The sequence below is a fragment of the Ammodytes marinus genome, assembly GCF_949987685.1.
Source record: "Ammodytes marinus genome assembly, chromosome: 11".
In the NCBI taxonomy this organism is placed as follows: Eukaryota; Metazoa; Chordata; class Actinopteri; order Uranoscopiformes; family Ammodytidae; genus Ammodytes; species Ammodytes marinus.
Genome location: NC_137215.1, coordinates 24,929,294 through 24,955,580, shown reverse-complemented (window position 1 = coordinate 24,955,580; position 26,287 = coordinate 24,929,294). Strand labels below are relative to the sequence as shown.

General features: G+C 39.2%; 2 protein-coding genes across 2 annotated transcripts; both read left to right on the top strand.

The window, feature by feature from the left end:
* The first annotated feature begins 10,700 nt into the window (after positions 1-10,700).
* LOC307257840 (transmembrane protein 254-like) lies at positions 10,701-14,833 on the top strand. The gene is made up of 4 exons (XM_080037193.1): positions 10,701-10,816; positions 12,515-12,618; positions 13,780-13,839; positions 14,197-14,833. The coding sequence occupies exons 1-4, from the start codon at positions 10,730-10,732 to the stop codon at positions 14,315-14,317; spliced, it is 372 nt and encodes a 123-aa protein (XP_079893319.1). The 5' UTR covers positions 10,701-10,729; the 3' UTR covers positions 14,318-14,833.
* Positions 14,834-19,948: 5,115 nt separating this feature from the next.
* Positions 19,949-25,756, top strand: LOC307257838 (transmembrane protein 254-like). Its single transcript, XM_080037191.1, has 4 exons — positions 19,949-20,076; positions 20,827-20,930; positions 22,846-22,905; positions 25,029-25,756. Exons 1-4 carry the CDS (start codon positions 19,990-19,992, stop codon positions 25,147-25,149), a joined length of 372 nt encoding a protein of 123 aa, XP_079893317.1. The 5' UTR covers positions 19,949-19,989; the 3' UTR covers positions 25,150-25,756.
* Positions 25,757-26,287: the final 531 nt, after the last annotated feature.

The window sequence follows — 26,287 nt, the reverse complement described above, 5'->3', positions numbered from 1 at the left end:
GGTGTCACCCCTATGCATCATCTCTCAGAAAAGGTAAAACAAACATTAAACATCAATCTGCATATACGAGCCAGCGCCGTTCAACAGCTGATCGGCTATTGAACGGCGATCAGCTGATCGTCGTTTAGCTGACAGCTGCTTTCACCGTCCGACATAAACCCGCCTACCAAGTGCTGTAGACAGTAGTAACCCAAACCAATGTGATGATTAGCACTGTTAATGTTGCACATGCTATGCCAGCATCCATTTTTGTCTCCTAACTTTTAAAGGAAGCCTATCTGAGGAGCACACTGGTAGATGACAAGTTATCTGTGATGGCCACAGCCGGATAATTAAATCATTTTAGAGCTAAAATAATTTTATTCAAGAAATTAACTAACTTAATTTCCAAAAATACTGTACAGTGCAATGCTTGTCTAATGTTGCCAGAGTGGTTATGCCAGATGAACAGGAAAAACAAACAGTTAAATGCAATATGACATTGTCATATGCTATCTGATTTAGGTTAATTTCGGGTCATACAGTCATATGAAAAAGTTTGGGAACCCCTCTCAGCCGGCATTATAATTGACTCTGCTTTCACAAAAAAAAGATAAAAGTGGTATGTCTTTAATTTACCAGGAACAGCTAAGTACTGGGATGTTTTCCAAACAAAGATTTTTTGAAAAGCAGTATTTGGTTGTATGAAATAAAATAAAATGTGAAAAACTGGCTGTGCAAAAATATGGGTACCCTTGTGGTTTTGTTGATTTTAATGCCTGTAACAGCATGTAAAACTGATGACTTTAAACGCAAAGTTGGTTGGATTATGTTGTTAAGCCTTGAACCTCATAGAATTGTCTGTTTAATCATGAGAAAATGTATTTTAGGTGCCTAAATGCAAGTTGCACTTCTCTTTGACTCTCTGCTGAAGTGAGACAGAATGGGATCATCAAAACAGCTCCCAAAAGATCTGAAAAACAAAGATTATTCATTGTCATGGTTTAGGGGAAGGCTACAAGAAGCTTTCCCAAAGGTTTCAATTGTCAATTTCTACTGTAAGGAACGTTGTCAGGGAATGGAAGGACACAGGCACAGTTGCAGTTAAACCCAGGTCTAGCAGACCAAGAAAAGTACAAGAGCGGCATATGCGGCGGATTGTGAGAATGGTTGCACACAACCCAAAGATCACCTCCAAAGACCTGCAAGAACATTTGGCTGCAGATTGTGTATCTGTACATGGTTCTACAATTCAGTGCAATTTGCACCAAAACATCTGTATGGCCGGGTGATGAGAAGGAAGCCCTTTCTGCGCCCACGCCACAGATACAGTTGCATGGAGTATGCAAAAGCTCATTTAGACAAGCCAGCTTCATATTGGAAGAAAATGCTTTGGACTGATTAGACAACAATTAAATTATTTGGTCTTTATAAAAAGCAGATGTTTTGGTGCAAATTGCGCTGAATTGTTGAACGATGTACAGATACACAATCTGCAGCCAGATGTTCTTGCAGGTCTTTGGAGGTGATCTGTGGGTTGTGTGCAACCATTCTCACAATCCTCCACCTATGCCGCTCCTGTTTTTTTCTTGGTATGCTATGCCTGGGTTTAACTGCCACTATGCTTGTGTCCTTCCATTTCCTGACAACGTTCCCTACAGTCGAAATTGACAATTGAAACCTTTGGGAAAGCTTCTTGTAGCCTTCCCCTAAACCATGACAATGAACAATCTTTGTTTTTCAGATCTTTTGGGAGCTGTTTTGATGATCCCATTCTGTTTCACTTCAGCAGAGAGTCAAAGAGAAGTGCAACTTGCATTTAGGCACCTAAAATACATTTTCTCATGATTAAACAGACAATTCTATGAGGTTCAAGGCTTAACAACATAATCCAACCAACTTTGCGTTTAAAGTCATCAGTTTTACATGCTGTTACAGGCATTAAAATCAACAAAACCACAAGGGTACCCATATTTTTGCACAGCCAGTTTTTCACATTTTATTTTATTTCATACAACCAAATACTGCGTTTCAAAAAATCTTTGTTTGGAAAACATCCCAGTACTTAGCTGTTCCTGGTAAATTAAAGACATACCACTTTTATCTTTTTTTTTGTGAAAGCAGAGTCAATTATTATGCCGGCTGAGAGGGGTTCCCAAACTTTTTCATATGACTGTATTTCCCATCATGGCAACAATTGCCCCCCCTGAGATTATTGTCAGGAGCCGCCACTGCTGCTACTGTCTTTGCACTTTGGAGGAATGCATTTATTTTCATGGGGGGAAAAAACCTTTTTTTTCATTACATTTTTTAAACCATACTTTTTATTACTTTTAAAACAGTGTGCCTATAGGCTACTAGCCTTCAAGCTTTATTTTATATATTTTCAATGATTCTTAATATGTGCATGTTTTAAATTGAGATATATGGGTTTCAAAACCTGTAAAGTAACATTTAAAGTAACTTGTAATCTAACTTAGTTACTTTTAACATCAAGTAGGCCTAATCAGTAAGGTAACTAAATTACTATTTTAAGGAGTAACTAGTAATCAGTAATTGGATTACTTTTTCAAAGTAACTGTGGCAACACTGTCCATAAATGTAAAATCTCAACATATGTTTGAGATTGGCCTAAAAGGGGTTTTACATATGGCCGTCATTTTCTGAGAACTTCCAAAACAAATCTTATTTTACCATAAGAGCTGTGTCATTTGCAACAAAATCCTTAATGTTGGGCGCTTTGTTCCGAAAGAAAGGGTTTAAGTCAGAGAGATGTTTTTCTTATACATCTCCCAACTCATAGGCACCATCTGCTGGTTGGAGAACATGACCTACTTTCCCCCCCAGCTACATAGCAAATACTATGACACTCACATCTGGATAGCAGGCATACATGAGCCAATTGTTATTGGTTAGAAATTAACCCCAAGTTAATTCTTGAATAATAAAAAGAAAAAAAACTCTTATGGTTTATTTTTACTGTTTTATTTATATAAGAAGTGCACCAAAAATCATAAATACAGGTTATAAATAGCAAATAAATACAGCAACCGAAGGAAACTATAATGTGGGAATAAATAAAAAAAACATGAGGGATCGTAGGATTTGAAAGACTTGCATTCCCTTTCCAATAATCTAGCAAAGTCTTTGGACGTTGTGTGTGTACACGTCTCAGAAGCAATACACAAATGACTCGAATCAAAATAATACATGTGATTTCTTATTGTCTATGGTAAAACTTATCCTAGAGTCATTTGTGGGAAGCCATTTTGTCCTCAGCGGCATGGCTGTCCAATCGATCTCCTCCCAACCAGTCCTCCTCCAGAGCTCCCAGTATCTCATGCAGAGACAGCTCAGGTAAGGGGGCGTGCTGGACCGGCACAGGATATCCATAGCCCTTGCTGTAGCCTTCCAGAGCAGCCCCGCCATTCCACGACTCATCCAGCTGGTTGTACTGGCCTTCTACTGGTGGACTGTTCTGCACACTGGCATCCCAGTATCCAGAATCTGAGGTGTCTGGACTTGAGGAGTTGGAGGTGGATGAGGGCATGTACATCTGCTGCTCTGCTGATGCTTGACACATGAAGCCGTAGTTTCTCATCTCTAAGGGTGAGCTGCACCACAGTGACGGGACCGGGGAGGTTTGGGTTCCCGGCTGGGACCAGAAGCCCCTCATGGTTGGGTTAGGGCTGGATGTGCTTCCAAGTGGTCTGCCACGCTGGAGTCCATACATGGAGCCATAGTGTCCATGCTCGTCGATGGCAGAGTAAGCTGGAGGACACTGTCCATAGTAGCAGGCTTCCTCCATCTCCTCCTTCACCTGGGTGGGGTAGGCCGGTGGAGGGCCATGAGGAAGCATATGGGATGAGCCAACCTGTGGGCCTCTGCTGGATACGGATACAGCATGAGGTGGAGATAGTCCATCGTGAACCGGGCTGTCTGATTGCCACATCGTTTTCTTGGCTCCTTTGCACTTCAAGGTGCGAGCTCTTCTGTTCTGAAACCACACCTGGACAGGAAAGAAAGAAAGAAAAGGAGCTTAGCTTCAGATCAGGACGGGTAAACAACACATTCTGTTCAGTTAATCATCTCCTGGGCAAACGGGGGAGAGAGCAGATCTAGAAGCTGTCAGCTGTCCTAGCCTTCTTGAACGGTCTATCTCGTCAGCTCAAACAAGATCCTGATAAAAACAGCTTGCCTCATCCTTTAAAGATAAAGCAATTAAGTGTTAGAGGGGTAGCTGTATCTACAATTCAATGCAGAATGCATTTGAAAACAGAGCCCTTTCATGATAAGAAGCCGCAAAAAAATATGTCTTACAACATCCCTCTGTACCTAGTGGTCATGTGAAAAGCCCGTACGTTGGTATTTTATCTAAGAAAAACAGATGTCCAAAATCCGACAGAGATAATTCCTTAATTTATCCGTCTTCACAAACACTAAATAGCTTGGTTTATTGTATTTCATCATCATATCCATTGCCCAAGACACACGGATCTTTAGTTCATATCTATATAGGTAAAGCCTGGACGGGTGTGTACCTGGATGCGTGACTCCGGCAGGCCTGTGGACTGGGACAGGCTCTCTCTGAGACTGATGCCAGGGTACGGGTCGGTCTCGAAGGTTTTGCGCAGGAGCTCCACATGATCTTTGGAGAAGCTGGTCCTCTTTCTGCGGCTGGCGTTGCGAGAGGAGCTGCCGGAGGGTCTGGCATCGTCTGGGGGGAAGAGGAGAGAGCAGGCTCTGCATCAGACAGGCTCGGTAATGCTACATTTTCCCATTTCAACACAAGTTCTGCAAAGATTCCATGGTTTTTGGTCACCCATCAAGCGTTCTTCTACAGAAATAACTAAACATCACTAATTTAATGCACAGATACAGAACACATTTATCTATTCGCCTGGCCTTTTCTGTTTGCATGGTTCTGACATTGTAATGCTCAATACAGTGCAGTTTAAGAAAAATCAAGAATTTGGTGTTGTTACCCAGCCAAGTATCTGACTTTCTACATGTGTTCCACCTTAAACACAGGTTGAACCTGTTGAAGTTGAAGTATTTGCAAATTCTTAGTTGTTTTTCTGTAAGCCCCATCTAGGTGCCTTACACTACATGCAATGAGTGCCAAAATGAACAGACTGCAATTCATGTAGAGGCTTCTCAGTTAAGGCCTTCTGGTGCAGTAAAACCCCTTCCACCTGACACTGCAGGCAGTTTAAACAAACCCTGAACTATTTGCCTCCATCATACATTCACATAGTTTACACAGACTAAAAAATTAGTTCAGATTACATATAAATGAAGAACAGACAAAGATTGGTCTCGGTGTTCTCAACAAGCAAACATTGTTTTGAGGATTATAAAGCATATCTTACCATTTCTGGAGTCCTTCCACATAGCTGCAGTGAAATGAATGAAGGATTTATAATGGACTTGTGATGTGACAGAGTTCAGTGTGTTCCTTGACTGGGAGTCTCTGACTGTGATTCCTGCTCGTGTCAGGGTACCTTTTATATTGATCACCTGAGACCACATAAGGCAATAGTAAGGCCGGGCCAGAATTAATGAGAGGGGGGGGGGGTTGTTCTACTTTGAGGGCTTGGTGTTTGACAGAAGTACGGGGCCCTTATCACCTCATCCCTATCAAAGGTGGACAAGGTTAATGGAAAATTTGACACACTGCAGAAAGATTTTGGGAAAGACAAAGGAAAGTCTCTCTGTGATGGTTAGCCCCATCGATACCACTTAACTACAAGACGACATACATGTGATTATTTTTGGTTTTGTGCAGCTGGATATGTGAGCTGTCAGATAGTACACATACTGTACAAACCAAAGCCCTGATGCATAATTTTTAATTGTTGCTACTATTTCATTGACTGATTATTTTTTTAAATATATAAGTGTCTAGGAGTTTTGTAGACATGTGTTGTGTCATTAAGGTACATTATAACAATGTATGAAATATATGCATATTTTCCAGGGATTTTTCACAAGAGATGTGATGAGATGTAAAATGGCAGTATACCAAGCTGATATTTAAAAATGTAAAGCTTACATTTAAAGAGAGATTGTCTTATTGTGTGTGTGTGTGTGTGTGTGTGTGTGTGTGTGTGTGTGTGTGTGTGTGTGTGTGTGTGTGTGTGTGTGTGTGTGTGTCTCTCTCTCTCTCTCTCTCTCTCTCTTTTTTCACATTGCAAAGCTGCCCTTTAATTCAAATTTGGCTACCGGGAGATAAGTGATTAGGGTTGAGTGCAAACACAGAGAGCTTTTGCCAACTGTTGAACACTGATCAACCAACAATAGCCCTAAAGAAATGTTTAACTCAGACCTTGGCAAAATTACGAATCCTATCAGAGGCTCCTGTTTTCTTTTCGTATGCAGAGCAGCTCCCCACTATCACAGGAGGAAAAACAAAGCTGGGTAATTATTCAGTGATTAATTGGACAGGAACACGGCAGCCTCATTATAGTTTAGTAGAATAGATACTTCAATGGCAGTGTCAAGCTTGTCAAGTTGTTCAACATGTCCAGGCTTTTAACTGAGCTGTATGCTGATTCTGTGACCTTTAACCTCAATATGTCAAATCTTCTGTCTTCTGTGCACTGACAGGCTGCTTGTAAACAGTCATGCATTTTCCTAAATTAAATATAATTTTTTTTAGAAATGTTTGTACTTGCTGTATGTGACCCGCTTTATGCTTCTGCCTCTTTGCCCCCCTGTCAGCTGCATTTAATGTCAGAAGCGTTGAAATTTGAAACGCTAATGTACTGGGATTGAAGTGAAATAGTGCAAAGGGGCAAAGTGCAGGGACAGATTTACATCATTTTGGTAGGTGCATAGGAAACAATTGAGCTAGAAGTCTATCAGTTATCTAATGCAGCAGAACCACCTAAAGGCATTTCTTTTTAACTTTATCTGGGGCAACTTGTAGAATCAATGTCTCCATGTGTGGAGTCGGCTCCTAAAAGTCCAGCCGACTCTCTCTCTCTCTCTCTCTCTTTCTCTCTCTCTCTCTCTATGCTATATCCCAATCCTATCAGATTTTAGGCAAAACAGAGTGGAAGTTACAAAACTCACCAATGTGAAAAACAAAAATTATTAATTAAACTCTTATTACAAAGTGCATACCTGTGTGAATATCATTATCTAAAATGAGTGAGTAATACAATGGAGGAAAAGTCTTATCTATAAACCATTTCAGCAGGAAAACACTTGTATTAACCAAGTTTACATACAATGATCAAGTATTTAAAAGATAACTAAACACTGGTTCAGCATATAGGCTATTCAGCTAATGCAAAATCACTATGAAGAGCTTTGTTTAGTTTGGTCATCCCACCATAGAGATCTGCATATTTGAAAATGTAAAAAGTCACCTGATCTGATCAGCTTATGTTTTCATGTAAACTGCAAAGCACAATCCTCCAAACAGGAACACTTAACTCATTGATTGGCTATGAATTACAGGGATGCATGAAAAAAACAATGTATACTTTCAAGTATGGAATTAGTGCAGTAGTTAGACTGTAAATACATTACCCACTACGTCACTAGTTGTATGCTTTTTATTGTATGGCGATGATAGCTACAAGAGCTACATCTGGAAGTAAAAAGTAGATAAGAAATAAGTCAAATTAACCAATTATATAAATTATATGAACTTACTCTCTTAAGTGTAACATTTTAAAATATGCAATGGGTTTCTAAAATCACCTTGTGCAAAAAATATGTTTTCATAATGTATTATATCTACCTGAACAGCATTCTATGAGGACTAGATACACTTTATAGTACAACATAAAATAATACGGTATTATCAAGTGTATAACATTGCAATGCACGCAATATGTAAGGGAGCTGGGACACATCGAATTTTATCTTAATTATTATCATTATTATTATTATCATTATTATTATTATTATTATTATTGTTATTATTATTATTATTATTATTATTATTATTATTATTATTATTATTATTATTATTATTATTATTATAGTCATCATCAATCTAGTGAATATTAAAAACACATCTGAATATAGGGGAGAACGGGGTAATCTGAGGCATCGGGTAATGTGAGCCACCCCCTGTATCTAGGCAACGGAAAACATTTGTGGTCAAGTGAGATATATGTTTTCAAGCCCCTCTCAGACCCTGTTTCCACCTGGGATTAACATCTGACTTTTTGAATCTGGTTACAAGTGGACAGCTCTCAATCCGTGTGTTCCCACTTGCATTTTCAAATGTGACTTCTTTGTCTACTTGTGATCCGATTCCATTTACCCGCGCTGTATTTAAATCAACACGTACATCATTTCCGTTTGCATTGCTGTTTTTAACCGGTGGGGTTCAAACAAGTAAACATACAGGGCTGTACAGTGCCACAGTTTTAATCGCATTTGCTATTAAAATGCATTACATGCGAAGATAATTACAAGTCTAGGTTGAAGAGATAGGCTACTGTCTCATTTAGACAAGGAGGAGCGATGCACAACACTGCTTAGAGGGCTCTACATTAACACTCGCCAAATGCGGGAAATATCATAGATAGTATGTAAAAGTAAAAACTCTTAGGCGAGTAAGTTATTACGCCACTTTGGCTGGTGAAAGATGTGTGTTTGCCGGGCAGCTTTTCTAACGTCTGCTACCCTCGTCACCACCACCAGTACACTTTCTTTGTAAATATTACTGTGATGTCTTTTACTGTGACATCACAGTAATATTTACAAAGTAAGTTTTTCTTAACCCTATATTTCTCTTTCTGTGATGTCATGAGAAAGAGAAATATAGAGTTAAAAAAACACTCTTTCTGCCTTTTCTCAGGCTAGGATGAACCGATTTTAATTTTTTTTTTGCACATTTATACTACATAGGATCTCAGAATTCAATACACCTTCATATTCAAACCGGTGAAGTAGGCCTTTAAGTTACTTTACGTGCGAACAGAATATTTCCTGTGCGCCTTCACATTAAAAGCCTATTACTAGCCAAACGCGAGTTGACTTTTATTTTTAAGCGAATAAGAACAGGAAGTTGTTGCCTTGCAGCTCTCCGTGTTTTTAGATTTACGCAGTGAAATGAAACCAGAGGACAGAAAGCTTGTCATTTGCAATACTGGCGGATGCAACTAACGTTCATGAGGCTTCTATAAAAGCTGCATGAACGCCAGTGATGCACTTTTAACGTATTTCCGCTCAGGCAGGGGGCAGCAGTTGAGTAGGAGGTCCCTAATGTGGACAAGAGTCACATTGGTGTTTCCACTACCAAATAAATGCGAACACAACGGTCACAACGGACGTAAACCACCTCCGAATGTGGTTTTTGTGATCCGATCTCAATGCGTCTTGAGAGTGTTTTCACCTGTAGTTAAAGCTTTATTCATGTGATCCGATTACAAAAGTCAGATGTTAATGCCAAGTGGAAACGGGGTCTCATTTCCCCATGGCCCTGAAAGAGAGGACCTCATGGTGCTGTGGTAAGCATGTTTTTTTCACCAAAATAGGTATTTTGCATGTAAAAGTAAATTTTCTTGCTGTCAACTTAATCAACTGTTGTGCCAAAGCAAATGTATTCACGTAGAAAACTTCTATCATACGTGTTGATGAACTACCAACATATGAAACCATGTGATGCTGATAACTGAAGATTAGCCTGAAATGCTAAGAGAGGTAGTTTTTTCTCAAATTGTGGTGGTGGGGGAAAGTGAGACAAATGCTGTGGGGGAAAGTGAGACAGTGGCTCACTTTCCCCCACCATGAGGCACAAGTTAAGTTTAGTCTTAAACATATTTTAATGTAATATTACATGACATATGTTTTATTTTAATGTCATACACATTGTATAAAAGCCATCATGTCAAGGAAATACACCAGGAAGACGACCTGGGGCAACCACATGGAAAGAGCACCTTCTTGTCTTTCCCTGTAACCTTCAGGGCTGGAATGTAGAGTAGGCCTAGTTATAGAGTATGACAGGCTGATGTTATAATCCAGTTGGGTCTTCTCCTGTGTTCTGAGTGCCAGGCTGTTCTCGCTGGTTCTGATTTTCCTATGCTTTGACCCCCAGACACTAGCTGGCTCTAAGGGTCCTGTGTTCTGACCCCCAGACTGTGTTCTAATCTAACTGGTTCTATATTTCATTTGAATCTTATTAAAACCCTTTGAATTATAATATGTTGTATTTGATTTTGTTCAGAGTTACTTTCAAGTGTTTAGAAAATTTGCTTTGCTTAATTTACCAAACCCCATCATTATTTTACTAGTCCGACATTAGTTCTGGAATGTGTGGCTAGCTTTCAGGAATCTTACTGTTACAGTGTTGTTATGGTAGTTTCAGAGTGGAAAAAGTAAGTGGATCAGTTTACCCCACAGCTGGGGTAAAGTGAGCCACATGACAACTGTTTTTTAAACAATCAAAACAAACAATATGTATTTTTATTTTATTATTGATTTATTTATTTATTAATCTTTTTCCATTCTCTGTACTCTGCATCGTGAAAGCTCAACAAAAACGCCACAAGGGGGCAGCACTACAGTGAAGTTTTGTTATACTGTTTTAAACTTGTATAGCAATAAAAAATATTTTGTGTTTTCTCAGAATACTTTCCATGAAATCATACCACCCAGCCCTGAGGACCTGTCAGTGTTTCTCACGCCGCAGTCTTTCTTTATATCATAGGTCCATGGCCGCAGTCGTCATACCACGGTCATATTTGACGGGGGGACCAGCGCAGCAACAGCAGCAGCAGCTATGGCTAAAAGTGATGGAGCCGATTACTTTAAAAGAACCAGCCTGTTTTGGCTTGTCTCTTTGACACTCGCAATTGGACATTTCACTGTAAGTCAACTGAATCGGTGATAATTTAAATGGCATAAGTGTTTTTGATATTATTTCTCCCTGCTCCGTAAATGCGTAAATGCCACCGTGTTGTGTTACGTAAAACATTGCCCGGGTCGCATATTACTCTTATTTCTCACAAAGCCACATAACGCTACTGTCGTGGAGTCCAAAGAAAATCTTTATCTTGTTTTATATATATTTATTTATAATTTCTGTGTTCTTAAATTGTTTAGTAAAAACGTTCCCGTAGGTTATCTTTCTAGGTCTGCCAGTTCAGATTTTATTTTATTTTTATTTATTTTTCCTGATAGCTAATTTTATCAGGAATCATTCGATCCTCTGGCATAGCACTATCTAACACTTGTGTTTGCCCCCGTGCCAAACTCCATTCAAAATATGATAACTTTAAGTTAATGTTCCCTAAGTCTATGATAAGTGTTCACGTCGACGGTCAACAGAACATATTTCAGGTTTCTTTCGTAACCAATTTTATAGTTTATGGTCTATTGAAGGTCTGCCGAATTAACCGAAAAGTATTTAGGCCTATAGCACGTCTTTACAGTGTTTTCCAAAATGTGTCGCTGCCTTCACTGGGCAGGAAAAGTGAAATTATTGCCAACATGACGTTTTTTAAAAATGGAATTCGGTGGAATTTTCCAGAAAAATTGTCACACGTTCATGTTGAAAGGGTAGGCAGGCTATAGGTTAATGTAGCTTAAAGGGGCTTTACTGCATTGAGGACATAATAAACACATGTTGACCTATGCCGAGGTTGATGGTTTACTTCAATTCGTAATAAGAAACAGTTGACCTTTAAATGCGTGTCTGATTTGAAAATTATCTGTAGCCTCTGGACCTCTTCTTCCAACAACATCCTTTTGTGTTTTCCATGCACCTGTCACAGTCCACATGCACATACCTGACATGGCACAGGTGGACATTTCAATGGGGAATGTGTGTGACTCTCAGCTCATGTGTTTCTCTGTACTATAATTGGTATCACAAAGCTAGTAAGGGTGGCTTTATAATTCAGGTAGGCCTACCGATTAAGTTTAATTTTGAATTGTTATTAGCCTATATCTAGGCTTCTATTTAAAAACACATGTTCAACTTTATTTTAACGTATAGAAATTAGTGACTAGCAATATAGGGAAACAGTGCAATTGCTCCATAATCCCTCTTAAAATACAGTTATCTGGTTAACCTGTTGTAAGAAATGTGAATTATTATGAAGGTGGAACAACAACCTCAGTCTCTGACAGCAACATATAGGATATAAAGTCAGGTTCAGAGCTTTGATTAAAAAAGAGACACATTTGGTCTCACATGACTGAACCCTGAATGCCAACTCTCCAAACCCAGCATGATGCAGAACGGATTCTCCTCCATTACTGCTTAACATGTTGGGGGCGGGACTCGATAAGCCTTAGGCTTCTTCCGTCACCCTTCGGACAACACAAATTAAGATGTATGATGTGAAAGAGATAATTGTGTATTGTGTGGAATTGTCCGAAAGAATAATAATAAATAAATATATCAGTGGAACATCTCCCAACAAGGCTGCCCTTTGTGGGACATACTGCTGCTTCAGTCGACTGCAAAGAGCCATTCCACAAACAGGAAACCTAACATCATACGGTGCATTTTGGTCATGTTATTTACTATGGTTTAATGCTGAACTGCTATGTTTTGCAGGTCATTGTGTTTGCGCCGGGAAAATTCCCATTTGAGTACCTTGGTCCATACGGCACCTTCTGCAGATACCTCCTGGATAACTATGCCGGCGTTATGTCCAAAGTGTAAGTGATTTGAAGTTATTTGAAACACTGTCAGCATGGGATATTTATTCTTGTTTTAACTTTCATAGTGTGAAATAGGACTCACACTGGAAACCATTCTTTTGCTGCGTTCCAGTTGAACTAGGAAGTCGGAGATTCCTAGTGGAATAATTGAACTGGAATGCCCCCCTTAGGTCGGAATTCCTACTTGGAAATGTCAGAGAAACCACACCAACCCGAGTTCAACATTTAACATGGCTACTCAGCACATGGACAGCACTGAACACTTAGCTCTTCTGTATTATTTGTGTCACACTTAATCACCTGTACACATGGTATTGCTCATTTTCTATCTCTAGATATGTTACTACCATATTTGGATGCACAAAATACAACATAGAGCCCTATTATCAACTGTTATTGCTAACAATGGCTAACCCGAGGGGATTTCCTAAAAGAAAACATTAATAAGGTGATTGCTAAAGGCCAACGTTCATGCTAAATTTATTGTTATTTCCCACTTTCCCTACGGGCAACTCGAAGGTGCTGTCAATCCCAGTTCAGACCTCCAACTTCCCATGTAAATGGAACGCAGCATACCTACAGTTAATCAACAGTATTGACTACTGAAAAGACGTCAGAGTTCAATATAGAAGACGTCAGTTCTCTTGTTTACATTCTGTTTAAAAAAAAATATTGATCTTGACTGGAATGAAAGGCAATAACTTCCTCAGCAGAGCAGCATCAGTGACAGTCCACAAAAAGGTCACAAGGCTTCAATACACTCTTTAATCAACCACATCCTTAATGTCAATGTTTTTAGCCCATTTACAGGTCGTTAACAGTACTACCAGGTGGAGGAGCACTTTGTTCATTTGAGTCACATGACTGCTGAAGCAACATAGATAGTGAGCAAGAGATAATGATATGTAGTTGTTTTAAGTCATATGACGTATGAGACAGCTGATAAGTGTCTATCTAGGGAGAGGGCTAAGCCTTAAGGCCCCATTCAGTCTTTGTTGCTAATCTTTGCATGAGGAAAGACCAAACATGGCGTGACGTTCTGGCATGTTCCCACACCACACCGCTGCCTGAATGTAGAACTGAATACTGAGGTTGTTTCCTCAAGGATGAATTGTCGGTGATGGTTGGTGAAGTTTAACACATTTCTCTCTGTCACAGGTGGTGGGTCGCCCTCGCCATCCATTTTCTTGAGGCCTTCTATGCGTTGAAGGTTTGCAGGTAGGATTGACAAGAACATGGTGTTCCACTAGATAGTGCTGTGATCTCATTTTAACTAACCTTTTTCTCTCAACCTCTACTATGAAATATGGCTGCCTCCAAACTCACCTCTAACTCACCTCTAACACACTCTTCACACACCATAAGTCAATATACACAAAGATCCAAAAAGCTGCCTTTCTTGTGTGTTTTTAATTTACTCTTCAATCTTTGACATTATTATTTGTAACACAAATGGATAAGCTATTTCTGAATGGCACTCGTCCAATTTGGACCTTGTATTTTGTACACACGTGTACAAAATGCAACCACTGCTAGTCTGACTGTTGTCATTGTCTCTTCTCCTTGTCCCTGCAGTAGTAAAGGCATTACCAACATGACCACTCGCTGCATGTGGTTCGTCCAGACCTTTATGGTCGGCTATTTCTCCCTCGGCCTGCTCATCAACTACGACCCCGAGCGTCCCAAACGCCACTGACAGCAGCACCAAGAGCCAACAGAACAACACAGCACAAGCTGAACCTAGAAAATCTCCTTCTTCGCCTGCCGTGTCTCCTTCGATTTGACATTGTGCTAAGAGACGGGGGAAACACCTGAGCCTTGATTTTTATACTGTTTCTTCTAAAAAAAAGTATTGAAGTGAACACTATACACTCATTTTATTTAATTAATTTATACTATGTGTTCCTTTGAGTGAAGTGCATCACTGTTTCCATTCCATAGATTTTATATGAATAAACCATAGAAAGTAAAGTTTTACCTTAGTAAAACCAGAGGACCTAATGTTTTATATTGATAATAATGTCCTATTGATGGATGATCTGCCCTGGGCTGAAGATTCAGTGCAACACAAGAAGAATGTCTTCTGTAACTATTGTGTGCTGTCATGATGTTTACGATCAGCCCGGGTGATGGCAGCAGGAATATATTCTCAGCTGCTGTGATGAACATAATGTCAGACAGCTTTGGCTGCAGATGGTACACTGTCATCATCTGCCTCAAATGTTCTCTGGCATTTGCCTTTTCTTATACCGAAGTGCTTTGAGTTCAACATTTTTAAACTTACAGACTGGAAGATACTAATGTAAATGCTGAGAAATAAAGAGTGACTTACAAACTGCATTAAATGTTATTGTTGTTGCATCATTTTCCTCACTGGAAATGCTCAAAATACCTTCACTTCATTCTATATCTATTGCATTTTACTAAAGTATTCATTTAAAAGGTTGACTTAAGCTTTAAGTTAGTGTTCCGTGTTCACGTTTACAGTCAACAGAACACAGATAGTTTGTTGTAACCAATGTAATAGTTTTTGTGTCTGCCGAATTACAGTGTTGTCCGAAAAACTTTTTATGAAGGTAGAAAAACAACCTCAGTCTCTGACAGCAACTTAGAAGATATAAAGTCAGGTTCAGAGCTTTGATTAAAAAAGAGACACATTTGGTCTCACATGACTGAACCCTGAATGCCAACTCTCCAAACCCAGCATGATGCAGAACGGATTCTCCTCCATTACTGCTTAACATGTAATATCAGTGGAACATCTCCCAACAAGGCTGCCCTTTGTGGGACATACTGCTGCTTCAGTCGACTGCAAAGAGCCATTCCACAAACAGGAAACCTAACATCATACGGTGCATTTTGGTCATGTTATTTACTATGGTTTAATGCTGAACTGCTATGTCATGAAGTCAAATAGTGCAAAGGGGCAAAGTGCAGGGAAAGATTTACATAATTTTGGTAGGTGCATAGAATACAATGGAGCTTGTCTATCAGAGTTATCTATTGCAGCAGAACCAGCTAAGGGCATTTCTTTTTATCTTTATCTGGGGCAACTTGTAGAATCAATGTCTCCATGTGTGAAGTCGGCTCCTAAAAGTCCCGCTGACTCTCTCTCTCTCTCTCTCTCTCTCTCTCTCTCTCTCTCTCTCTCTCTCTCTCTCTCTCTCTCTCTCTCTCTCTCTCTCTCTCTCTCTCTCTCTCTCTCTCTATGCCTTATCCAAATCCTATCAGATGTTAGGAAGAACGGAGTGGAAGTTACAAAACTCACCAATGTAAAAATAAATGATTTTAATGAATGAGTAAACTCTAATTACAAAGTGCATACCTGTGTGTATATCATTATCTAAAAGAGTCTGTAGTAAAATGGAGTAAAAGTCTTATCTATAAACCATTTCAGCAGGAAAACACTTGTATTGACCAAGTTTACATACAACGATCAAGTATTTAAAGATAACTAAACACTGGTTCAGCATACAGTGTCGTGTGAAAGTTTGTGAACCCCTTGAGCCTTTTGGAATTGTATTTATTTTAACCATTATTAATTCATTTTTTTCAATACCAGTATTTTTTATATGAAATAATAGATGTTTGTTTATCAATTCAACATTTTTCTTTTCCAGAAATCAATTGTTAAAACAGTTAAAACAAATTATTTGACAAATGTTGTATGTGCAAAAGTTTGTGAACCCTAAGCTGCATTGCTTAAATCGAGCAAGGTAAACACAATCAGGTGGGCCAAATTGATTGATGAAATAGACCTTTGTAATGAGAGATCTTTAGGGAAGAAATTGGGCGCCACTAGATAAAACAAAGATAAAACCTGGTCAGTTTAGGCCCACCAAACTGAACCCATACAGGTCAGAGATGCTAAAAGGGAAAGAAATCTCAGAAGATCTCAGGAATAGACTTGTGATGCTGCACATTTGTCTAGGGACAGCTATAAATTAATTAAAAAAAAGTTTGAGCTCCATCGGTCCACCGTGAGGCAAATCATCTACAAATGGAGAGCTTTACGAGTGACTAAACATCTGCCTAGAAGTAGACTTCCCTCAAAAATATCTTCAAGCGCCACAAGAAAAGTATTTTTTTAGTTAAAAGCCAACCCACACATTACATCTAGTGATTTGCAGACCTCTCTTGCAACATCTGGGACAGATGTGCATGGTTCCACAATAAGAAGAAAACTCAGTCAAAATGGCTTTCATGGGATGGTTGCTGAAGAAGCCTCTGCTCTCAAAAAAGAACAAAACTGCTTGTCACAGCTTTGCCAGAGAGCACCTGGAGATACCTGAAGTCTTATTCTGTGGACAGATTAGTCCAAAATTGATCTGTTTGGTCATAACCAAAACCGCCATGTTTGGGCAGAAACGCAACTCTGCCTACCACCAAGAGGACCTTCTCCCAAGTGAAGAATGGTGGTGGCAAATGGTCTGCAAATCTCCAGATGTAATGTGTGGGTTGGCTTTTACCTGAAAAATCCATTTTCTTGTGGAGCTTGAGGATATTTTTGAAGGAAGTCCACTTCTAGGCAGATGTTAAGTCACTCTTAAAGCTCTCCATTTGTAGATGATTTGCCTCACGGTGGGCCGATGGAGCTCAAACTTTTTTATACGAATGTATAGCTGTCCCCAGACAAATGTGCAACATCAAAACTCTATTCCTGAGATCCTCTGAGATTTTCTCCCCTTTGAGCATGTCTGACCTGTATGGGTTCAGTTTGGTGAGCCTAAACTGACCTGGTTTTATCTTTGTTTTATCTAGTGGCGCCCAATTTCTTCCCTCAAGATCTCTCATTACATTGGTCTATTTCATCAATCAGTTTGGCCCACCTGATTGTATTTACCTTGCTCGATTTAAGCAATGCAGCTCAGGGTTCACAAACTTTTGCACATACAACATTTGTCAAATAATTTGTTTTATCTATTTTAACAATTGATTTCTGGAAAAGAAAAATGTTGAATTGATAAACAAACATCTGTTATTTCATATAAAAAATACTGGTATTGAAAAAAATGAATTAATAATGGTTAAAATAAATAAAATTCCAAAAGGCTCAAGGGGTTCACAAACTTTCGCACGACACTGTATAGGCTATTCAGCTAATGCAAAATCACTATGAAGAGCTTTGTTTAGTTTGGTCATCCCACCATAGAGATCTGCATATTTGAAAATGTAAAAAGTCACCTGATCTGATCAGCTTATGTTTTCATGTAAACTGCAGAGCACAATCCTCCAAACAGGAACGCTTAACTCATTGATTGGCTGTGAATTACAGGGATGCATGAAAAAAAAACAATGTATTCTAGTGTGGAATTATTGCAGTTGTCAGACTGAAAGTTCATTACCCACTATGCCACTATTTATATGCTTTTCATTGTATGGTGATGATAGCCACAATTGTTCAAGAGCACCATTAGAGGAGCTACTCACATCTGGAAGTAAAAAGTAGATAAGAAAAAAGTGTTGTGAAAAAAGCCTAATATGTAAATGATATGAATGTTTACTTACTATCTTAAGTGTAACATTTAAAAATATGCAAAAGGTTTCTAAAGTCACCTTCTGCAAAAAATAAATAATAATAATTACATAATATAGTATATCTACCTGAACAGTATTCTATGAGGACTAGTAGACATACTTTATAGTACAATATAATATCTTATAATACATTTATTATTATTATTATTATTATTATTATTATTATTATTATTATTATTATTATTATTATTATTATTATTATTATTATTATTATTATTATTATCAATCTATAGTAACTTTTTAAAAACACTTTTTCAATTTTCAACAATCTTGTAAATGAATATACTACATTATTCCACCGAAAATCAGATCAGTCCCTTAATATGAATGTAATTGTTATAGGGGAGAGTGGCCTAAGTTGTGCATTTTGGATGTTTTGCCATCCCTTGTTTCTAGAAAACCGTGGAAGAAATTGGAAATGTGACCACATATTTAAGAAGAGCCATCCATTTGACTCATCCTGTAAAGAAGGGAGACACAAGGAATAAGATATAAGCACATTTAAGCTCAAAAAACTGTGTTTTGCCTTTCAAAGTAAAATTTCCATGATCAAGGTTTTTTGATTATTGTGTCTGAACAATTATAGACAAGTTTGAAAACATTTGACACATGTTTTAGTGCTTTGGTATGCTACATTTTGAGTCTATACAGTTAGCACGATGTCAGCCCTAAATTGCTGCATCATGCTTATTATCCAAATTTCTGGGATTGGGGTGATTTGTGCCAAAGGGCCTAGGTGAGTTATAAGTACGTAAGTAAGTGAAACGTATTTATAAAAGCACATTTATGACAGTTTGCACTGTCCAAAGTGCTGTACATAGTGCATTCAGTAGGTAAACAATGAAGGTAAAATAACAATAACCAAAATAAAAGACGTAAAGCCCATACATCCACATAAACACAGATAGTAGTGCAGAGGTAAGATAGTTAATGGGGAGGAAACACCAGGGTGTACATATGGGTTTTGAGCCTTGATTTAAAGGCAGAAATGTAGGGGGAATCACATTTGTCAGGTGGCAGTTGGTTCCACAAGCACGGAGCAACTAGTGCAAAGTACATTTCTGAGAGTTGTGCCAGTGGCATGGCTGTATACGCTGGTCACCAAAAGAAAGTGATTGTCTACAGTAGCTCAGAAGAGAGTGACATCTCAATTCCACTTAACGACACCACTGATGAGAGTTCAGATGGCCAGAAAGATGATGATGGTGACTTTGTCATTGTGAGCTTTGCAGGTAAAACCATTAGATATGCTAGGCCTTGTTTAAGAAAATTGTCCTTCAATCTTTGTCAACTATTTACTTTATTTACTTTAAATACACCTTAAATAAGTGATTGTCTAATGGATTTGTCTTGCATTACAGTTTATGAGATATATAGCAATGGCACAATTTACCACACCGGGGGCAAGTTGTGCAACAAGACAACTTTTTTTCCGAAAGCTATTTCTTCAACAGTTTATTCCAGATCCAAAGTTTTTATTGCCAGGGATGCACAAAACACCCTGAAATATATGTACATATTTGAGTTGGAGACTTTACTGTCAAGGCCTTACTTTAAAGTCACTTTGAGTGAAAAGTTGCACAACTTAGGCCACTCTCCCCTACTTGTATCAATAAAAATAAAAGTTTCAGTTCAAATAACTGACAAATTTATGTCTACTGTTTTTTTTCTTGTGTGTTTTCTCGGAATACTTGTACTCTCCATGTAATAATCATACCACCCAGCCAGCCCTGAGGACCTGTCAATGTTTCTCTCGCCGCAGTTTTTCCACGGTCACATTTGACGGGGGGACCAGCGCAGCGAGAACAGTCAGCAACCGCAGCAGCAGCTATGGCTAAAAGTGATGGAGCCGATTACTTTAAAAGGACCAGCCTGTTTTGGATTGTCACTGTGACACTCTCAGCTGGATATTTCACGGTAAGTCAACTGAATCGGCGATTATTGAAATGGCACAAGTGTTTTTGATATTTGTTCTCCCTGCTCCGTAAATGCCACCGTGTTGTGTTACGTAAAACGTCGTCCGGGTGGCATATTACTCGTATTTCTCCCAAAGCCACATAACGCTACTGTCGGGGAGTCCAAAGAAAATCTTTATCTAATATGTTTTCTATATATTTATTTAACACTTATGTGTTGTGAAAATGTTTAGTTAAAACGTTCCCGTATCTTTCTAGGTCAATGCCAGTTTTATTTTAATTTTTTAATTTTTTTCCTGATAGCATAGCCTATCTTATCCGGACTAATTCGATCTCTGTCTTTTATTCGCTTTTTATGTATTCTAATCTTGCCCCTGTAAAGCACTTTGAGTGGCCTTGTGTCTGAATTGTGCTATATAAATAAACTTGCCTTGCCTTGCCTTGCCTTGTCATAGCACAGGTCAATCACACCTCAGTGCAAAGTCCTTTAGACAAGATAGCCTTGCACTGTAATAGCACTCTTTAACACTTGTGTTTGCCCAATGCCAAACTCTATTCAAAGTATGATAACTTAATGTTAAAGGAGTAGTAAGTACGTTTTAAATCACTCTATATGCATACAGTAATCAAAGTAGCCTATGCACAGTTAATAACACAGGTCTCCCAGTCATTCAGCTAGGTAACATTTCGAGTGTGCCGCTCGTTTTATCCAGCTATTTATGGTTTAATGCTGAACTGCTATGTTTTGCAGTGCATTGTGTTTGCGCCGGAAAAAATTCCATTTGAGGTCCTTGGTTCATTCGGCACCTTCTGCAGCCACCTCGTGGATAACTATGCCGACCTTATGTACAAAGGGTAAGTGATTTGAAACACTGTCAGCATGGGATATTTACAGTATTCTTGTTTTAACTTTCATAGTGTGAAATAGAACGTACACTGACAATAAGTAGTTTCCCTGGAAACTATTCTTATGCTGCGTTCCAGTTGAACCAGGAAGTTGGATATTCTGAGTTCTTAGTGGTAAATTTGAACTGGAACTGGAATTGCTAACAATGGCTAACCCGAGGTGATTTCCTAAAAGCAAACATTCATAAGGTGATTGCTAAAGGCCAACGTTCATGCTTAGTTTCTTGTAATTTCCCACTTCCCTACGCGCAAGTCAAAGGTGCTGTCAATCCCAGTTAAGACCTCCGACTTAATGGAATGCAGCATACAGTACCTACAGTTAATCAACAGTACCTATTGACTACTGAAAACACATCAGAGTTCAATATAGAAGACACCAGTTCTCTTGTTATAAAAAAATATTTCTCTTGACTGGAATGAAAGGCAATAACTTCCTCTGCAGAGCAGCATCAGTGACAGTCCACAAAAACGTCACAAGGCTGCAATACACTCTTTAATCAACCACAGCCTTAATGTTAATGTTTTTAGCCCATTTACAGGTCGTTAACAGACCTACCAGGTGGAGGAGCACTTTGTTCATTAGTCATTTGAGTCACATGACTGCTGAAGCACCAGAGATAGTGAGCAAGGTTGCGTTCCGAATCGCATACTTTCTACTATATAGTATGTAGAAAAAAGATTTAGGATGTCCCGATTCTTGTGGCCAGATTTAGGATGGTTAGAAGTACCTGGATGTCCTACTTCATGCTGCCAAGATTGTTAGTGTTGAAAAGTGCATCCTATTTGGGCGATTCTGGCCCACAATCCAGTGCGCACGTGAAGTGACGTAACATCGACGAAGCCTCCATATGAAAACAAACGGGGATGCGACGGATATTTAAGCAAGAGGCAAGATCAAGGCGCAATGTTATGATGAAATAAGAGAGTAAAGTATGTCCCAATAGTATGCCTACTGCATCCTAACTAGATTATTTTTATCGTCGGATGTAGTATGTAGAATAGAAAAAAGAAAGAGTATGCGATTCGGAACGCAACCCAAGAGATAAATTGATATGTAGTTGTTTTAAGTCATGTGACATACGAGACAGCTGATAAGTACGGTGGCCCTGAGAGCTCACAGCACTGCAACATCAGAAAACACATGCAAGAAGACAAAACTTAAGCAAATTAAGAAAACATCTTCATCAATTTGACAACACATGCGCAGCATTTAGAAAACACGCAGCAAAGTTTACAACCAAACACATTATAAAAATGCTGCAAATAGGCCGAAACACAACGGAAGTGCTTCTGTAAGTGTTTCCAGAGGACACTTAGAAGTGATGCACACGTCCAGACAGGCTTGTTGCAAGCACCGGATTTCAGTCAGTGGTGTTGGAAAATGACATAAAAAGTAAGTGTTTTTGATTTATTTTAACATTGTGATCGCATGATTCAGATATTAGCCTATTGAAGTGATCTGCGGTAGGACATGTGCATCACTTTTAAGTGTCCTCTGGAAACACTTACGGAAGCACTTCCGTTGTGTTTCGGCCTATTTGCAGCGTTTTTCTAATGTGTTATGTTGTGAACTTTGCTGCGCGTTTTTGTAATGTGTTGTGGTCTTTGCTGCGCGTTTTCTAAATGCTGCGCATGTGTTGTCAAATTGATGAAGATGTTTTCTTAATTTGCTTGCGTTTTGTCTTCTTGCATGTGTTTTCTGATGTTGCAGTGCTGTGTGCTCTCAGGGCCAAGGTAGATAAGTGTCTATCTAGGGAGAGGGCTAAGACTTAAGGCCCCATTCAGTCATTGTTGACTCAATACTGAGGTTGTTTCCTCAAGGATAATGTGTCGGTGAAGTTGACCACATTTCTCTCTGTCACAGGTGGTGGGCCGCATTCGCCATCCATGTTTATGAGGCCTTTCACGCGTTGAAGGTTTGCAGGTAGGATTGACAAGAACATGGTGTTCCACTAGATGGTGCTGTGATCTCATTTTAACAAACTTTTTTTCTCTCAACCTCTACTACACCGTGTTCCAAATTATTATGCAAATTGGATTGAAGTGTCATAAACTTTAATTTCTTTTGTTTTTCAATTAAACTCATGTATGATATTGTGTCTCAGGATGCCTTGGATAATTTAAATTAATCTCATACACCTGTGATAATTAGTTTGCCATGTGAGCCCAATCAAAGGAAAAACTACTTAAGAAGGACGTTCCACATTATTAAGAAGGCCACATGTTTCAAGCAATATGGGAAAGAAAAAGGATCTCTCTGCTGCCGAAAAGCGTCAAATAGTGCAATACCTTGGATAAGGTATGACAACGTTAGATATTTAACGGAAACTTAAGCGTGATCAACGTACTGTGAAGAGTTTTGTGGCTGACGCAGAGCACAGACGGGTTGGTGCAGATAAAGGCATAATGAGGAAGGTTTCTGCCAGACAAATTTATCAGATTAGGAGAGCAGCTGCTAAAATGCCGTTACAGAGCAGCAGACTGGTATTTGAAGCCGCTGGTGCCTCTGGAGTCCCGCGAACCTCAAGGTGTAGCATCCTCCAGAGGTTTGCAGTTGTGCATAAACCTATTATTCGGCCACCCCTAAACAATGATCACAAGCAGAAACGGTTGCACTGGGCTCAGAAATACATGAAGACTAATTTTCAAACAGTCTTGTTTACTGATGAGTGCCGTGCAGCCCTGGATGGTCCAGATGGATGGAGTAGTAGTGGATGGTTGGTGAATGTCCCAACAAGGCTGCGACGTCAGCAAGGAGGTGGCGGAGTCATGTTTTGGGCCGGAATCATGGGGAGAGAGCTGGTAGGCCCCTTTAGGGTCCCTGACGGTGTGAAAATGACCTCGGCAAAGTATGTTTAGTTTCTGACTGACCACTTTCTTCCGTGGTACAAAAAGAAGGACAGTGCCTTCCGTAGTAAAATCATCTTCATGCATGACAATGCACCATCTCATGCTGCAAAGAATACCTCTGTGTCATTGGCTGCTATGGGCATAAAAGGAGAGAACCTCATGGTGTGGCCCCATCTTCCCCTGACCTCAACCCTATTGAGAACCTTTGGAGCATCCTCGAGCAAAAGATATATGAGGTTGGGAGGCTGTTCACATCAAAACAGCAGTTATGGGAGGCTATTCTGACATCCTGCAAAGATGTTCAAGCAGAAACTCTCCAAAAACTCACAAGTTCAATGGATGCAAGAATTGTGAAGGTGATATCAAATAAGGGGTCCTATGTTAACATGTAACTTGGCCTTTTAAGATGTTTTTGATTGAAATAGCTCTTGATTTCACTAAATATGACCTTCACATCCTGCAAATTCAACAAATGACCATTTTTATTTCTTTACAACTTATAAAATGTTTTGAAACTCTGTTGTGCATAATAATTTGGAACGGTGCATTTTGAGTTTTTTATTTTTGAAAAAAATACCATTATAATTTGGAGGTTTGTCCAATAAAATTTGAATCATACTTTAACGGTTGATGACTTGAAAATTATACTGACTGTCATTTGCATCGACTATTTAGGAAAATCTGAGAAAAATATAATTTGCATAATAATTTGGAACGCACTGTATGAAATATGGCTGCCTTCCTCCAAACTCACCTCTAACACACTCTTCACACCATACACAAAGATCCCAAAAGCTGCCTTTCTTGTGTTTTTAATTTATTCTTCAATCTTTGACATTATTATTTGTAACACAAATGAATAAGCTATTTCTGAATGACACTTGTCGAATTTGGATCTTGTATTTTTTTTAAATTATGGATAGCAATTATAAACACACATTTTCACTGAAGAATCTTTGGAGGTCTAATGTACATCAGAAACACATCAGATAAGCATTCATGAATAGCAATCCTCAACATTTATTTGAGTTATGATATTATTTCCGTTCATCACGTATTGACCCATTTGCATGCAGGCTCTTACGTTGTACTAAATTAAGGGCCATGGAGATGAGTGACCACTGTTTTGTACACACATTTGTACACAATGCAACCACTGCTAGCCTGACTGTTGTCATTGTCTCTTCTCCCCTACAGTAATAAAGGCATTACCAACATGACCACTCGCTGCATGTGGTTCGTCCAGACCTTGGTGTTCGGCTTTGCCTCCCTCGGCCTGCTCATCAAGTACGACCCCGAGCGTCCCAAACGCCACTGACAGCAGCACCAAGAGCCAACAGAACAACACAGCACAAGCTGAACCTAGAAAATCTCTTTCTCGTGCTAAGAGATGGGGGAGACACCTGAGCCTTGATTTTTATACTGTTTCTTCTAACATAAAAGTATTGAAGTGAACACTACACTAATTTTATGAATTATATTATTAATTTATACTACTTCCTGTGTTCCTTTGAGTGAAGTGCATCACTTTTTCCATTCCATAGATTTTATATGAATAAACCATAGAAAGTAAAGTTTTACCTTAGTAAAACCAGAGGACCTAATGTTTTATATTGATAATAATGTCCTATTGATGGATGATCTGCCCTGGGCTGAAGATTCAGTGCAACACAAGAAGAATGTCTTCTGTAACTATTGTGTGCTGTCATGATGTTTACGATCAGCCCGGGTGATGGCAGCAGGAATATATTCTCAGCTGCTGTGATGAACATAATGTCAGACAGCTTTGGCTGCAGATGGTACGCTGTCATCATCAGCTTCAAATGTTCTCTGGCATTTGCCTTTTCTCATACCGAAGCGCTTTGAGTTCAACATTTTTAAACTTACAGACTGGAAGATACTAATATTAATGCTGAGAAATAAAGAGTGACTTACAAACTGGGCTGGACTGGCCATCAGGCGTTTTTTTTTTTTTTTTAATGGACCCTCGGCTGTGTGACTCGGCCCGGCCCGGCCAAGTCACACAGCCGAGGGCCAAGGTCCCTTCCCTCTCGGGAGTGCCGTGGACATATAAATGTGCGTGCAGGCTGTCAACTTCACCTGAAAGTTAAATAAAACTTTGTCCCAGGCCATTACTCATTATGATTGGTTCTAGGCTGGGCCTGGCCCAATCACACACACATTAGAGGGCCGCCCATTCAGAGGCTGCATTGAATTGTATTATCACACATTCAACTTCTACTCGGTAATTATGAGCATCTGACGATGGTCAGTTACGTTCAGGGCCGTCGGACGGCGGATAGGCTTGGGGGGCCCAAGGCAGAGGGGGGCTGCACTCAAAAAATAAAAACGTATTTTTTATTTTTTTTTTACTGGCTCAATATAGGCCCCTGATCTTTGAAGGCCCAGAAAAATGTCATCAAGGAAGAAAAAAACAGATATCAGGGGCCTTCCAT

What these genes read in the sequence shown, in the direction of transcription:
- LOC307257840 (XM_080037193.1), top strand. Translation starts at nt 10,730, where the DNA reads ATGGCTAAAAGTGATGGAGCCGATTACTTTAAAAGAACCAGCCTGTTT. An exon ending in TCGCAATTGGACATTTCACT is followed by an intron (nt 10,817 to 12,514) that starts GTAAGTCAACTG and finishes TATGTTTTGCAG; the next exon opens with GTCATTGTGTTTGCGCCGGG. An exon ending in TATGCGTTGAAGGTTTGCAG is followed by an intron (nt 13,840 to 14,196) that starts GTAGGATTGACA and finishes TTGTCCCTGCAG; the next exon opens with TAGTAAAGGCATTACCAACA.
- LOC307257838 (XM_080037191.1), top strand. Translation starts at nt 19,990, where the DNA reads ATGGCTAAAAGTGATGGAGCCGATTACTTTAAAAGGACCAGCCTGTTT. An exon ending in GCCGACCTTATGTACAAAGG is followed by an intron (nt 20,931 to 22,845) that starts GTAAGTGATTTG and finishes TCTCTGTCACAG; the next exon opens with GTGGTGGGCCGCATTCGCCA. An exon ending in CACGCGTTGAAGGTTTGCAG is followed by an intron (nt 22,906 to 25,028) that starts GTAGGATTGACA and finishes TCTCCCCTACAG; the next exon opens with TAATAAAGGCATTACCAACA.